Raw genomic sequence first — 15,000 nt, 5'->3', positions numbered from 1 at the left:
TGTGTATATGTTTTGACTGAAGTGTGTATGTTTTGACTGAAGTGTGTATGTTTTGACTGAAGTGTGTTTGTTTTGACTGAAGTGTTTCATTTTGCAAAGAATCTAGGAATTATGCAAACTGAGTGTGGCATTTGGATACCTGTGCTTAAATTTTGTTAAAAAGAACTCGGTTTGAAAAATTGTGTGTAAGCAATTGAAAAAAACTGTAAACAGATGTGTTTTGAATTTATTGTGTTGGTGTGTATAAGATAGCGACAGTGTGGAATCATTCAAAGAATGTGTTAGTGATATGAGAACAGTATAAGGTTTTATCAATGTGTTTATTGTTTTGACAGAAATATTTCATTTTGCTAACAATCTGTTATGTTCTGCTGATTGGGTGTTGTGTTTGGTTAATTGTGTGATGTGTTTAGACAAAAAGAGCCCCGTTTTCAAAATTGTGTGTAAACGATTGGAAAAAACTGTAAGATATCTGATATGTGTTCCTCTGGTTTATCTTGGTCGGATAGAGAGTCCAGAATGAATTTAATCGAGTCAGTACCTTTCCGGAAATGTCGCTGCTGCAGCTGGCAACGCTTTAACAACAGTTTAATAACATTTCCGGAAAGGTACGGACTCGATTAAATTCATTCTGGACTCTCTATCCGACCACATAAAGACGTGGGGATACTTCGGTTTGGCTTTACTGTGCGTTCACACCAAGACCGTCAAAAGCGTCAAGAGCGCCGGAAATCATTCATTTTCTATGGAGAGTCGGCGTTACCGGCTTCAAAAGCGTTCCGGGCGTGAGCGTGGCTTCATGAGCTTCACGGGCGTCAAAATAAAGTTGAGCCTCAGTTAACTTTATGGTAATGAGCTATGACACGGTTCGGCGTCAACTAATCAGAATGTCAAACTCGCAGGATTGCTGCTTGTGGTTTGTTCAAATGTTTCACGTCATGGCTTTGACGCTTTCGGCGCCGAATGCACCGAACTGGGTTGAGCGTCGGGCTATGAGCTTCACCAGCGACTTTGACGCTTTTGACGGTTTTGGTCTGAACGCACAGTTAGGGACCCTCTACTCACTACCACGTAAGTGTAGCGTTGTTTGGAACAGTAGAAGAGGTATAAAAATAGCGTTTTGTAGTGGCGAAAGGACCTGCCCCGGTCACTTACAGGCTAACGAGTTTTGGCTAAAAACGGTGAACTCAAACTTTCTCAAAATACATCCGAATGACATGATTTTGGTGTCAACTCAACGTATGTACTCCCAATAGTCCGAAAAATGTATCTAAAGTGCATTTCACTCCAGATTATCCCTTTAAGATATCTGATATGTGTCCCTCTGGTTTATGATGTCTGATATCTGATTTGTGTCCCTCTGGTCTATGATGTCTGATATCTGATATGTGTCCCTCTGGTTTATGATATCTGATATGTGATATGTGTCCCTCTGGTTTATGATATCTGATATCTGATATGTGTCCCTCTGGTTTAAGATATCTGATATGTGTCCCTCTGGTCTATGATGTCTGATATCTGATATGTGTCCCTCTGGTTTATGATATCTGATATGTGTCCCTCTGGTTTATGATATGTGATATGTGTCCCTCTGGTTTAAGATATCTGATATGTGTCCCTCTGGTTTATGATATCTGATATCTGATTTGTGTCCCTCTGGTTTATGATGTCTGATATGTGATTTGTGTCCCTCTGGTTTATGATATCTGATAGCTGATATGTGTCCCTCTGGTTTATGATATCTGATATCTGATAAGTGTCCCTCTGGTTTATGATATCTGATATCTGATTTGTGTCCCTCTGGTTTATGATGTCTGATATGTGATATGTGTCCCTCTGGTTTATGATATCTGATATCTGATATGTGTCCCTCTGGTTTATGATATCTGATATGTGATTTGTGTCCCTCTGGTTTATGATATCTGATATGTGTCCCTCTGGTTTATGATATCTGATATCTGATTTGTGTCCCTCTGGTTTATGATGTCTGATATCTGATTTGTGTCCCTCTGGTTTATGATGTCTGATATCTGATTTGTGTCCCTCTGGTTTATGATGTTTGATATCTGATTTGTGTCCCTCTGGTTTATGATGTTTGATATCTAATTTGTGTCCCTCTGGTTTATGATGTCTGATATCTGATAAGTGTCCCTCTGGTTTATGATGTCTGATATCTGATATGTGTCCCTCTGGTTTATGATGTCTGATATGTGATATCTGATATGTGTCCCTCTGGTTTATGATGTCTGATATCTGATTTGTGTCCCTCTGGTTTATGATGTCTGATATCTGATTTGTGTCCCTCTGGTTTATGATGTTTGATATCTGATTTGTGTCCCTCTGGTTTATGATGTTTGATATCTAATTTGTGTCCCTCTGGTTTATGATATCTGATATGTAATTTGTGTCCCTCTGGTTTATGATGTCTGATTTGTGATTTGTGTCCCTCTGGTTTGCTTCCTCTGTGTAGCTGGCGCCAGAGAACACGCTGATGTCCTTCAACAAAGCCCTGCAGCACAGCGTCGCCGCCCTGGAGGCTGATGTGGCTATCAGGTACGCATCTAACCGTATAACCATACACATCTAACCATACACATCTAACTGTACATATCTAACCGTTAGAGATGCTCCGATCAGCATTTTTGGGGCCGATCACCGATTACCGATCATCAAAATCATGATCGGCCGATTGCCGATCACTGCCGATCACAGAATGGCAGGGGAATGAGAGTCTTTTAACAATAGTCTAGCAGAGTTTGCATCATTTGTAGAAATTAAACTAACTATGAATTAATGTAAGTGGCATAAAAGACAGTAGGCCTATAGGCTAGTCAAGATTTGGGGCAGCCGTGGTGTACTGGTTAGCGCATCGGGCTTGTAACCGGAGGGTTGCCGGTTCGATCCCCGACCAGTCCACCACGGCTGAAGTGCCCTTGAGCAAGGCACCTAACCCCTTACTGCTCCCCGAGCGCCGCTGGTTGGGCAGGCAGCTCACTGCTCTGGGTTGTGTGATTCACCTCACTGTGTGTTAACTGTGTGCTGTGTGTTCACTAATTCAGTTAAATTGGGTTAAATGCAGAGAACTGAATTTCCCTCATGGGATCAAAAAAGTATATATTCTATTCTATTCTATTCTATGTTGAAGAACCACCATTTATCGATTTGTATTTAGAAAATGAAATAACTTTGGCCATCTTTTCCAAATATGCAGCGAGACATAAAATGATTTCATACAAGGAGGGGGTCAGGCAGACCAACACACAGATCACCTAAATGGGATGGGACCAAATTACATTGCCTAGGCTACTTGAAAAGTATAGCTTCTAAATAGACTGACTACATTAAATGAAAAACGTGTTACATCAAAACCTACTGCCTCAAAGTGCAAAACTATGGCCTTTTCTCTGTTCCAAATCCCCCCAAAAATAAATAATGTAAGCTACTGTAAGCAATAAATTGCAAGTCTTTTTTATCTTGGAATCCCCCATGACTGAAACATGCCGTTAAATGCCACCAGTTTGAGTCAATAAAGTGCGCTGTTAAGCTAGCAGGGACATTGGACAGGCGTCTGCGCTTGGGAAGCTAATATGCCTATTCTTCAGCTTGTCAATGTAGTTTGGTAACGCGGGGAGATACACATTAGGCTAGTATTTTATGCCTGCGGGGTAATATCGTGGATCAAGGCAGGTTAGGGCCGACTTACATTGCGCGATATTGCCATGTTTTCACAGTCGATGAATAAATATCCAAAGTCGGGACAGAAATCATGGTGCGGCGCGCTCCCGTGTACTCGTTTAATGTAAGGTGTTAATTGCAAGCGGTTGTAAGCCAGTCGGAGTCTTTTTCTAATTCTGCCGTTACAACAATATCAAACATGTCTGATATTATCGCATGTCTGCATAGTCTGTGACTAGTTTGTGACTTAAAACTCTATGATTTGTCTTTAGATGTGAGAGTCTGACTGTCTTTCAAAAATCTTTTAGGCTACAGATATTTGCAAAATCGTAACTGGGCTTTATCCTCCACAACGAAATAGAGGTTGTTCGAGGAGGCAAATTAATTCTGAACGTAATGCCTTTCCATCTTATCATCCCTATCGTTAGTAGCCTAGGCCTACGCTGATTGAAGGATGGGGAAGTTGGCTGGTTTAGTTTCTCATACCCGACATATTCAGTTGTCCGTCAGTGGTGTTAAAACGTCTTTGGTGGCTTCCACCTCGAGGGATTTCAGCACGACATACATTGCATATGGTTAATTTTACACTGAACCTTTAGCCTACTCATGTTTGCCACTGCAAGCTCCTCTCTACTCTAGGCTGTTGTGTGCCTGTGCGCTGCGCCTGCAGGTGAAAAAACGTCACGCAAGTAAATTACTGTAGGTCACATGATCGGCTTTTTTGATCGGCGCTTTTGAGCTTCACCGATCAAGCCATTTTTAGCCAATATCGGCCGATCATGATCGGCGGCCGATCGATCGGAGCATCACTACTAACCGTATAACCATACGCATCTAACCGTACGCATCTAACCGTATAACCATACACATCTAACCGTATGCATCTAACCGTATAACCATACACATCTAACCGTACGCATCTAACCGTATAACCATACACATCTAACCGTACGCATCTAACCGTATAACCATACACATCTAACCGTACGCATCTAACCGTATAACCATACACATCTAACCGTACGCATCTAACCGTATAACCATACACATCTCACCATACACATCTAACTGTACATATCTGACCGTATAACCATACACATCTCACCATACACATCTAACTGTACATATCTAACCGTATAACCATACACATCTCACCGTACACATCTAACTGTACATATCTAACCGTATAACCATACGCATCTAACCGTATAACCATACACATCTCTCCATACACATCTAACTGTATAACCATACACATCTAACCATACGCATCTAACCGTATAACCATACGCATCTAACCATATAACCATACACATCTAACCGTATAACCATACGCATCTAACCGTATAACCATACGCATCTAACCGTATAACCATACACATCTAACCGTATAACCATACGCATCTAACCGTATAACCATACACATCTCACCATACACATCTAACCGTATAACCATACACATCTCACCATACACATCTAACCGTATAACCATACACATCTCACCATACACATCTAACTGTACATATCTAACCGTATAACCATACACATCTCACCATACACATCTAACTGTACATATCGAACCGTATAACCAAACACATCTAACCGTATAACCATACACATCTCTCCATACAAATCTAACTGTACATATCTAACCGTATAACCATACACATCTAACCGTATAACCATACACATCTCTCCATACACATCTAACTGTACATATCTAACCGTATAACCATACGCATCTAACCGTATAACCATACACATCTCACCATACACATCTAACTGTACATATCTAACCGTATAACCATACACATCTCACCATACACATCTAACTGTACATATCTAACCGTATAACCATACACATCTAACCGTATAACCATACACATTTAACCATACATATCTAACCATATAACCATACACATCTAACCGTATAACCAAACACATCTAACCGTATAACCATACATGTCTAACCATACACATCTAACCGTATAACCATACACATCTAACCGTATGCATCTAACCGTATAACCATACACATCTCACCATACACATCTAACTCTACATATCTAACCTTATAACCATACACATCTAACCATACATATCTAACCATATAACCATACACATCTAACCGTATAACCACACACATCTAACCATACACATCTAACCGTATAACTGTAACAAACTCGGCTCGAGTCGCCACAAAATTAAAGAAATTCGTTCATTAAACACACATTCAAACTTATACTATAATGCTGTGATTTATTTAAGTGCTTCGTGAGAGGGAGTGAGTGGAAAAAGAGAGAGAGAATAAGCCCGCAGGCCAGAGTCATTGTCCAAAACCGCGGATGCGGCACAAGAAATACAGGGAAAGACGCGCCTAAAGCGCTTCGTTTAGTCCATTAAACAAAAAAGGTTCACGAAAAATTCAGGATCTTCAATCGGTCCACCAACACGACAATAATCCACGGCAAAAATAATCCATCAATCGAAATGCTTGAGCAAAACAGTCTCTTAAACTCCCGCAAGCAAAAATGGAGAAAAAAAGATCGCTCTCACCTCCTTGAAACAGTTGAAAATGGATCCGCGGAAAAACAGATGATTATTCCAACGTCGGGCGTAAAAGTAGAGACGGTAGAATTCTCTTAATGTGTCGGACACGATCAGGAGGATATCAGAAAGCAGCCGGCCTTCTACCTCTTGTTCTCTCTTTCATTCATACATTCGTGCCCCCATTATCTTCCGCGTCCCGTTCAAAAGGCAACATGTGATTCTATCCCGAGCGCAGCCATAGGGCCCGACAGAAAAGTGGGTGCGGGTGACAGAAGAAAGTGTGAGTGACAGCTCCGGACCCTATCTGCTCAGTGCTTGCCCTGAATCACTGCCCTACGCCCATAATAAGCAAGATAGATAGAGGAAAAAAATAACTCAATAGTACCTGGCCAGGCTTTTTAAAGACATATACTAATTATTAAGCAACATGATTCTTTTACAAAAATGACAATAAGAATAGCAAAAAGTCTGCTTTGCAATGAAAATATTATCAGATCATTTTAAAACTAATATGACCATTTATGTGGCGGATGCTACAGTCCCCGCCCCCAGACTGGAAATGGTGGGAGGAGGCCCAAAGTAGGGTTTCATATTCACCACATTTACAGTATCCATGGAGTGATCAGAGAAATGAACTCTGTAGTTCAAAGGTCCTAATTTCTTTTCCACTGTACATGGCCCGGTCCACTTTGGTGCCAGCTTGGCAGTGAACCCCTTGGATGCGTCAGACAATGGGTGAGCTTTGACCCACACCAGGTCGCTTGGTGCGAACTGGACATCTCGTCGCTTCAGGTTGTAATACTTTGCTTGTTTCTCGTGGGCCTTCTTGACATTCTCTGCCACTTCCTTTTTCAGTTCCAACTGTCTCTCCAAAAGAGTGTGTCTAGACGAAGCTGGGGAAGGAGCTTTGGGCAGCAGCTGTTCAAGAGGGCCTTTCAGAGAGCGGCCCAGGTGCAGAATGGCTGGGGAATAGCCTGTGGACTCTTGCCACGAGGAATTGATGGCAAAGCGGAATTCATGGACCCACTTGTCCCAATCCTTGTGCTTTCCTGCAACATAGGACGCAATCATGCATTTAAGAGAACGGTTCACCCTTTCTGTCTGGTTTGTTTGGGGATGATAGCTGGTGGTAAATTTGTTGGTCACTCCCCATGCTTTGCAGATGTTTCTCAAGAGATGGCTGGTGAACTGGCTCCCCCGGTCAGACAGAAGATATTTGGGAGTACCCCACCTGGTGAAGACCTCTTCTGTGAGAATTCTCACCAGTTTGGGCGTCTTGCTGTTATGCACCGGGAAGAGCTCAATCCATTTTGAGTAATAGTCTACAAGCACAACCAAGTAGTGGTTATTTTTCCGGCTACGAGGGAATGGACCCATGATGTCGATGCCCAACATTTCACCAACCTCTGACACTTGCGTTGACTGCAGCAAACCACTAGGCTTGGTGTTAGAGGGTTTGTGCTGCTGGCAGACGGAACATTCTTTGACATGTTTCCAAGTGTCTTTACGAATGTCTGGCCACCAGGCTACTTCCAGGATGCGCAGGAGGGTCTTTAGTTGTCCAAAGTGTCCCCCTAGAGGGTTATCATGGAAGTATTGCAAAAAGGTGAGATGTAGGCCCTTTGGGACAACCAGCTGGTACTTGTGTCCATCCCGAGCTATTGGCACTCTTCTGCATAACAGCCCCTGGTGGTCAAGAAAGGAAATGCGGTCTGGAGGAAGAGACGTGGGAGCTGGCATCTGCTTACGGACATCTTTGATGTAATCATCGTTGTTTTGAGCAGTGGCTATCTCATCCAGAGAGTTTGGCAGGTCGGTGGACACTTTGGCTGTGCTATAGCAAACAGCAAGGCTTGTGGTGGTCGGCACATCATCAGCACTGGGCCCAGGGATACGGGACAGAGCATCCGGGACTACATTCAAGGTCCCCTTCCTGTACCGCACGGTGAATGTGAAGGGCTGGAGTCTGAGGGCCCAGCGTGTGAGGCGAGAGGACGTTTTTGGCGCATTGAAGACCCAAGACAGGGCTGCATGGTCAGTTATGACTTCAAATTGCACTCCTTCCAGAAAATGTTGCCACCTTTCCACTGCCCAGACCACGGCCAGACACTCCTTTTCTGAAACAGAGTAGTTTCGCTCGGCTGCATTCAGTAGACGGGATGCAAAAGCGATCACATGTTCACCATCATCATCCTCTTGGGTCAACACGGCACCCAGGCCAACGTCACTAGCATCCGTGGAGACCTTAAAGGGTTTTTCCAGATCCGGATGAGAGAGGACCGGAGGGGACTGTAACGCTTGTTTCAGGCTCTCCCAGTTTCTCTCACAGTCTTCCGTCTATCTCCATGCAACGTCCCTTTTCTTCAAGTTATTCAGAGGGGCGGCCAGGTCAGCAAAATTTTTAATGAACTTATGATACCAACCAGCGAGGCCCAAGAACCGCTGGAGTTCTCGGATGTTTTGTGGCCGGGGGTATTCATCAATGGCCTTGAGCTTTTCAGGATCTGCTGAAATACCCTGGCCGGACACTTGATGGCCTAGGAACTTCAGAGAGGATTTGAAGAAATGGCATTTTTTCAGGTTGAGAGTCAGGGAGGCATTATGGAGTTTTTCAAACACTTTCTTCAGATCTTCCAGGTGAGACGCTTCTGATTTTGAATATACGATGATGTCATCAATGTAAACAAAACAACAAACACCTTTCAGGTCAGCCAAAACATTTTCCATAAGTCTCTGGAACGTGGCCCCCGAGTTCATCAGGCCGAAAGGCATAGAGAGGAAATGGTATAAGCCAAACGGGGTGATGAATGCAGTCTTCTCAATGCAGGCTTCAGCCATGGCAACCTGCCAGTACCCAGAGCGCAGGTCTAAAGAACTGAATACACTTGCTCCCGCAAAAGACTCAAGAATGTCATGTATTTTGGGCATTGGATAAGCGTCAAACAAGGTCTTTTTGTTCAGACGCCTATAATCAACACAGAAACGCCACTTTCCCTCAGGTTTAGGGACAAGCACGACAGGACTGGCATATGGTGAAGAAGAGGGTTCAATGATTCCATCAGCTAACATCTCCTTCAACTGCTGCTGGATGATGTCTTTCTTAAGAGGTGACACCCGGTAAGCTGGACATCGCAGGGGTATGTCGTCGGTTAGGCGGATGGTATGCTTCACCACAGATGTTTTCCCCAGGTCACCAGAGCAGATAGACGGCCATTCATTCATCAACTGTAAGAGGTCAGGCCTAGATTCAGAGGGTAGGTCAGATAGAATGTTCAGACAGGCAGACCGTGTCGTAGATGGTTGGTCACTGAGAGGTAAAGCATAATAAATGCTTAAGCTTGCTGTTCCATCAGTTGTGCGCCATTCTTTCTCCCTCTCACTCTGATTAATGAATGGGTAGTATGTCAGCTGTTGGCCATCTCTCACTCCATAAGTTCCTCGCATGAAGTCCAGTCGTAGGCCACTTTTTTGCAGGAAGTCTAGGCCTAAAATGATTGGAAAAGCAAGATCTTCATCTGCAAGCACATATATGGAATGAGTCCAGTAACTGTCATGGAGGTTAATGGCACAATGAGCTTTTCCTAAGGCCCTCTTTGCTGTACCATTTGCCAGCGCAAATTCCTGATTTCCACAAGGTGTCAGGTTTTCTTGTGTTTTCTTAACCTGTCGCCATAGCTTGTCACACATCAGAGTGAAAGTACTCCCTGTGTCCAGCAGGGCGGGCCCCTGGAAACCTCTGATGGAGATGTTAACGGCAAGGAGAGAGTGAGGATGTTTAACTTTAGCCTGAGAGTGGGATTCTGATTTTACAACTATTAAGTCAGCTTTTTTCTTCTGTTGCTGGTTCGGTGGTTTCTCAGCATTGACTTTGGCCCAGTAGCTTTTCTGTGAGGCCATGTCACTTTCAATCATGCTGCCAACTTTAACCAGATCAGCTACAGTGTTCACAGTGCCTCGTAAACCAGGTGCAATTTTTGGATTAGCATTGTTGAGTATGCGCTTTACTAATGTTGCCTCGTCAATGTCGGGTTTCCATTTCAGAGCAAGAGCTCGATAATCATAAGCATAGTCTCTTATGGACTCACCGGGGGCCTGAATGCGGTTGCACAGGCGCTCTTCAATCTCCAGCATGAAATCATTAGCCAGAAAAGCTGAGGCAAATGCAGTCTTGAATTCCCCCCATGAATGGATGTTTTTGCGTTCCGCTATCCACCAGCTTTTAGCAGAGCCTTTAAGTACTGATGACAATGTGGCCAAAATTTCAGCATCTGGCATTGGTCTTAATTCAAGAAATTCAGTACAAAGCTCTAAATAAGTCATTGGGTCCTTTGTTTCACTATCTGCCCCAAACTTAGGAAAATTTAGCTTAATAGGGGGCTTCCCTCCTCTTGGCCCAGTAAAATCAGAGGGACTTGTAAGGTTAAAAAGCAACTTTTCTCCTGACTTACTCCCTCCTTGATTTACAGGAGACAATTTAGGGGTGCTGGTCAGTTTGACTTGGTTTAACTGAGTCTGCCACTGCACATCTCGTCTCTGCAGACAGCGCACTATTGCATCCTCCAAATTCTCTGAAAGTTCAGTAGAAAAGTTCTTGACATCTTCAACTTTTGTGTCTAATGTTTGTCTCAATATTTCTTCTCTTATAATTGCACTGGAATTTGCCTCCAGAACCTGCTTTTGAAGAGCTTGGAAACGCATATTAGTTTCTTTGAGTTGCTTTCGAAGTTCATTCATTTCTGTATAGTAAACAGGTGTATAGCGTGAAGGTTTGTGAGAAACAGTATCATCATCGTCCTCAACTTCCTCTTCACTCTCTTTTCCATCCTCTTCTTCCTCCTCTTCACTCCCACTCTCCTTCTCATTGCTATCATGTTCACTTTCTTCAATAATTCCTCCACCAATATTACTGGCACCTCTCGGTGTTATATTAGATGCTGCGGCCGTGCTTTGGTCATTAATGTATAGAGAACCAAGAGAATCAGTGAGGCGATCTACCCGTTGCCTCAAGGTAACGTGAGGGTGCATTGGCTGAATGGAGGGTGGAGGACAAGGAGTACCTGGCCTATTACCTCCCTTTCCCTGGTCGTCTACGATATCTACCAATGGCCCTGATTCCATATACATCTTGATAGCAAGATTAAAGTGGAGAAAGTAAAGATATTAACTAAGGAGAAAGAGTGATAAGTGATAAGTTCAAAGAATGTGCGTTTAAATCCCCGTATACTGGCCACCACTGTAACAAACTCGGCTCGAGTCGCCACAAAATTAAAGAAATTCGTTCATTAAACACACATTCAAACTTATACTATAATGCTGTGATTTATTTAAGTGCTTCGTGAGAGGGAGTGAGTGGAAAAAGAGAGAGAGAATAAGCCCGCAGGCCAGAGTCATTGTCCAAAACCGCGGATGCGGCACAAGAAATACAGGGAAAGACGCGCCTAAAGCGCTTCGTTTAGTCCATTAAACAAAAAAGGTTCACGAAAAATTCAGGATCTTCAATCGGTCCACCAACACGACAATAATCCACGGCAAAAATAATCCATCAATCGAAATGCTTGAGCAAAACAGTCTCTTAAACTCCCGCAAGCAAAAATGGAGAAAAAAAGATCGCTCTCACCTCCTTGAAACAGTTGAAAATGGATCCGCGGAAAAACAGATGATTATTCCAACGTCGGGCGTAAAAGTAGAGACGGTAGAATTCTCTTAATGTGTCGGACACGATCAGGAGGATATCAGAAAGCAGCCGGCCTTCTACCTCTTGTTCTCTCTTTCATTCATACATTCGTGCCCCCATTATCTTCCGCGTCCCGTTCAAAAGGCAACATGTGATTCTATCCCGAGCGCAGCCATAGGGCCCGACAGAAAAGTGGGTGCGGGTGACAGAAGAAAGTGTGAGTGACAGCTCCGGACCCTATCTGCTCAGTGCTTGCCCTGAATCACTGCCCTACGCCCATAATAAGCAAGATAGATAGAGGAAAAAAATAACTCAATAGTACCTGGCCAGGCTTTTTAAAGACATATACTAATTATTAAGCAACATGATTCTTTTACAAAAATGACAATAAGAATAGCAAAAAGTCTGCTTTGCAATGAAAATATTATCAGATCATTTTAAAACTAATATGACCATTTATGTGGCGGATGCTACATAACCACACACATCTCACCATACACATCTAACTGTACATATCTAACCGTATAACCATACACATCTCACCATACACATCTAACTGTACATATCTAACCATATAACTATACACATCTAACCATACATATCTAACCATATAACCATACACATCTAACCGTATAACCACACACATCTAACCATACACATCTAACCATACATTTCTAACCATATAACCATACATATCTAACCATATAACCATACACATCTAACCGTATAACCATACACATCTAACCATACACATCTAACCGTATAACCACACACATCTAACCATACACATCTAACCATACATATCTAACCGTATAACCATACACATCTAACCATACACATCTAACCGTATAACCACACACATCTAACCATACACATCTAACCATACATATCTAACCGTATAACCATACACATATAACTATGCACATATAACAGTATAACCACACACATCTAACCGTACACATCTAACCATATACATCTAACCATACACATCTAACTGTACACATCTACCTGTATAACCATACACATCTAACCATACATATCTAACTGTACACATCTACCTGTATAACCATACACATCTAACCATACATATCTAACCGTATAACCATACACATCTAACCGTATAACCACACACATCTTACCATATAACCATACACATCTAACCATATAACCATACACGTCTAACCATACACATCTAACCATGCACATCTAATCGTACACATCTAACCGTATAACCATACACATTTAGCCATACAAATCTAACCGTACGCATCTAACTGTATAATCATACAAATCTAACCATACACATCTAACCTTATGCATCTAACCGTATAACCGTACGCATCTAACCGTACAACCATACACATCTAGCCGTACACATCTAAATGTACACATCTAGCCATACACATCTAACCATACGCATCTAACCGTATAACCATACACATCTTACCGTACACATCTAACCATACACATCCAACCATATACATCTAACTGTATAACCATACACATATAACCATACACACATAACTATTAGTAATATACTAATGATAGTGCTTCCCATCTCCCCAGCCTGGACGGTGTGCCCTTCCTGATGCGAGACCGGACGCTGAGACGGACGACAGACGTGCAGCGCCTCTTCCCCTCCAGACAGTCCGACGACGCCTCCCTCTTCTCCTGGACCGAGCTGCGCTCTCTCAACGCAGGACTCTGGTTCCTCAAGGTACACGCGCAAAATATGCAGGACTCTGGTTCCATAAGGTACACACGCAAAAAATGCAGGACTCTGGTTCCATAAGGTACACGTGACGTGTATAATATGCAGGACTCTGGTTCCATAAGGTACACGTGACGTGTATAATATGCAGGACTATGGTTCCATAAGGTACACGTGTATAATATGCAGGACTATGGTTCCATAAGGTACACGTGTATAATATGCAGGACTATGGTTCCATAAGGTACACGTGTATAATATGCAGGACTCTGGTTCCATAAGGTACACGTGTATAATATGCAGGACTATGGTTCCATAAGGTACACGTGTATAATATGCAGGACTATGGTTCCATAAGGTACACGTGTATAATATGCAGGACTATGGTTCCATAAGGTACACGTGTATAATATGCAGGACTCTGGTTCCATAAGGTACACGTGTATAATATGCAGGACTATGGTTCCATAAGGTACACGTGTATAATATGCAGGACTCTGGTTCCATAAGGTACACGTGTATAATACGCAGGACTCATGTGTGATGTACTAGTAGTAAGCACTTGTACATTTGTTTGAGAGGTACCTGCTTGAGTTCATCATCCCTAGTAAGGACCCTAGTAAAGACCCTAAGGACCCTAGTAAGGACAAGTGGAGTGAGTTCATCATCCCTAGTGAGAACCCTAGTAAAGACCCTAGTGAGAACCCTAGAAAGGACAAGTGGAGTGAGTTCATCCTCCCTAGTGAGAACCCTAGTAAAGACCCTAGTGAGAACCCTAGAAAGGACAAGTGGAGTGAGTTCATCATCCCTAGTAAGGACCCTGGTAAGGACCCTAGTGAGAACCTTAGAAAGGACAAGTGGAGTGAGTTCATCATCCCTAGTGAGGACCCTGGTCAGGACAAGTGGAGTGGGTGTTGGCGGTGGTTCTCACGCTGTGATTGGTTGGAGTGGGTGTTGGCGGCGGTTCTCACGCTGTGATTGGTTGGAGTGGGTGTTGGCGGTGGTTCTCACGCTGTGATTGGTGGTGCAGGATGACCCCTACTGGACTTTGTGGTCCTTGTCTCCGCGGGAGCGTCGGCGGGCGGGGAACCAGACGGTGTGCAGCCTGGCCGACCTGCTACGCCTGGCGCTCAAAGCCAACCGCTCCGTGATGCTCAACCTGCGGCGCCCGCCGCCCACCCACCCGCGACACCACCTCTGGGTCAACGACACGCTCCGCACCCTGCAGCGCTCCGGCATCCCACTGGACAAGGTCTGACCACAGCACACACACACTGCTGTTAGCACTGACCACAGCACACACACACTGCTGTTAGCACTGACCACAGCACACACACACTGCTGTTAGCACTGACCACAGCACACACACACTGCTGTTAGCACTGACCAC

The 15,000-nt window shown here is 43.5% G+C and overlaps 1 protein-coding gene across 1 annotated transcript in view; it reads left to right on the top strand.

Annotated features, from left to right (window-relative positions):
- gdpd5a (glycerophosphodiester phosphodiesterase domain containing 5a) overlaps positions 1 to 15,000 on the top strand; it is a 72,231-nt gene that overhangs the window by 47,684 nt on the left and 9,547 nt on the right. The window contains exons 9-11 of the mRNA XM_062535880.1: positions 2,471 to 2,553; positions 13,466 to 13,616; positions 14,641 to 14,862. Of these exons, the coding sequence (XP_062391864.1) occupies positions 2,471 to 2,553; positions 13,466 to 13,616; positions 14,641 to 14,862 (456 nt within the window). The remainder of the gene's footprint in view (positions 1 to 2,470; positions 2,554 to 13,465; positions 13,617 to 14,640; positions 14,863 to 15,000) is intronic.

This window comes from Sardina pilchardus, chromosome 5, assembly GCF_963854185.1.
Source record: "Sardina pilchardus chromosome 5, fSarPil1.1, whole genome shotgun sequence".
Taxonomy (NCBI): Eukaryota; Metazoa; Chordata; class Actinopteri; order Clupeiformes; family Clupeidae; genus Sardina; species Sardina pilchardus.
This window is presented reverse-complemented; position numbering and strand designations above follow the sequence as displayed.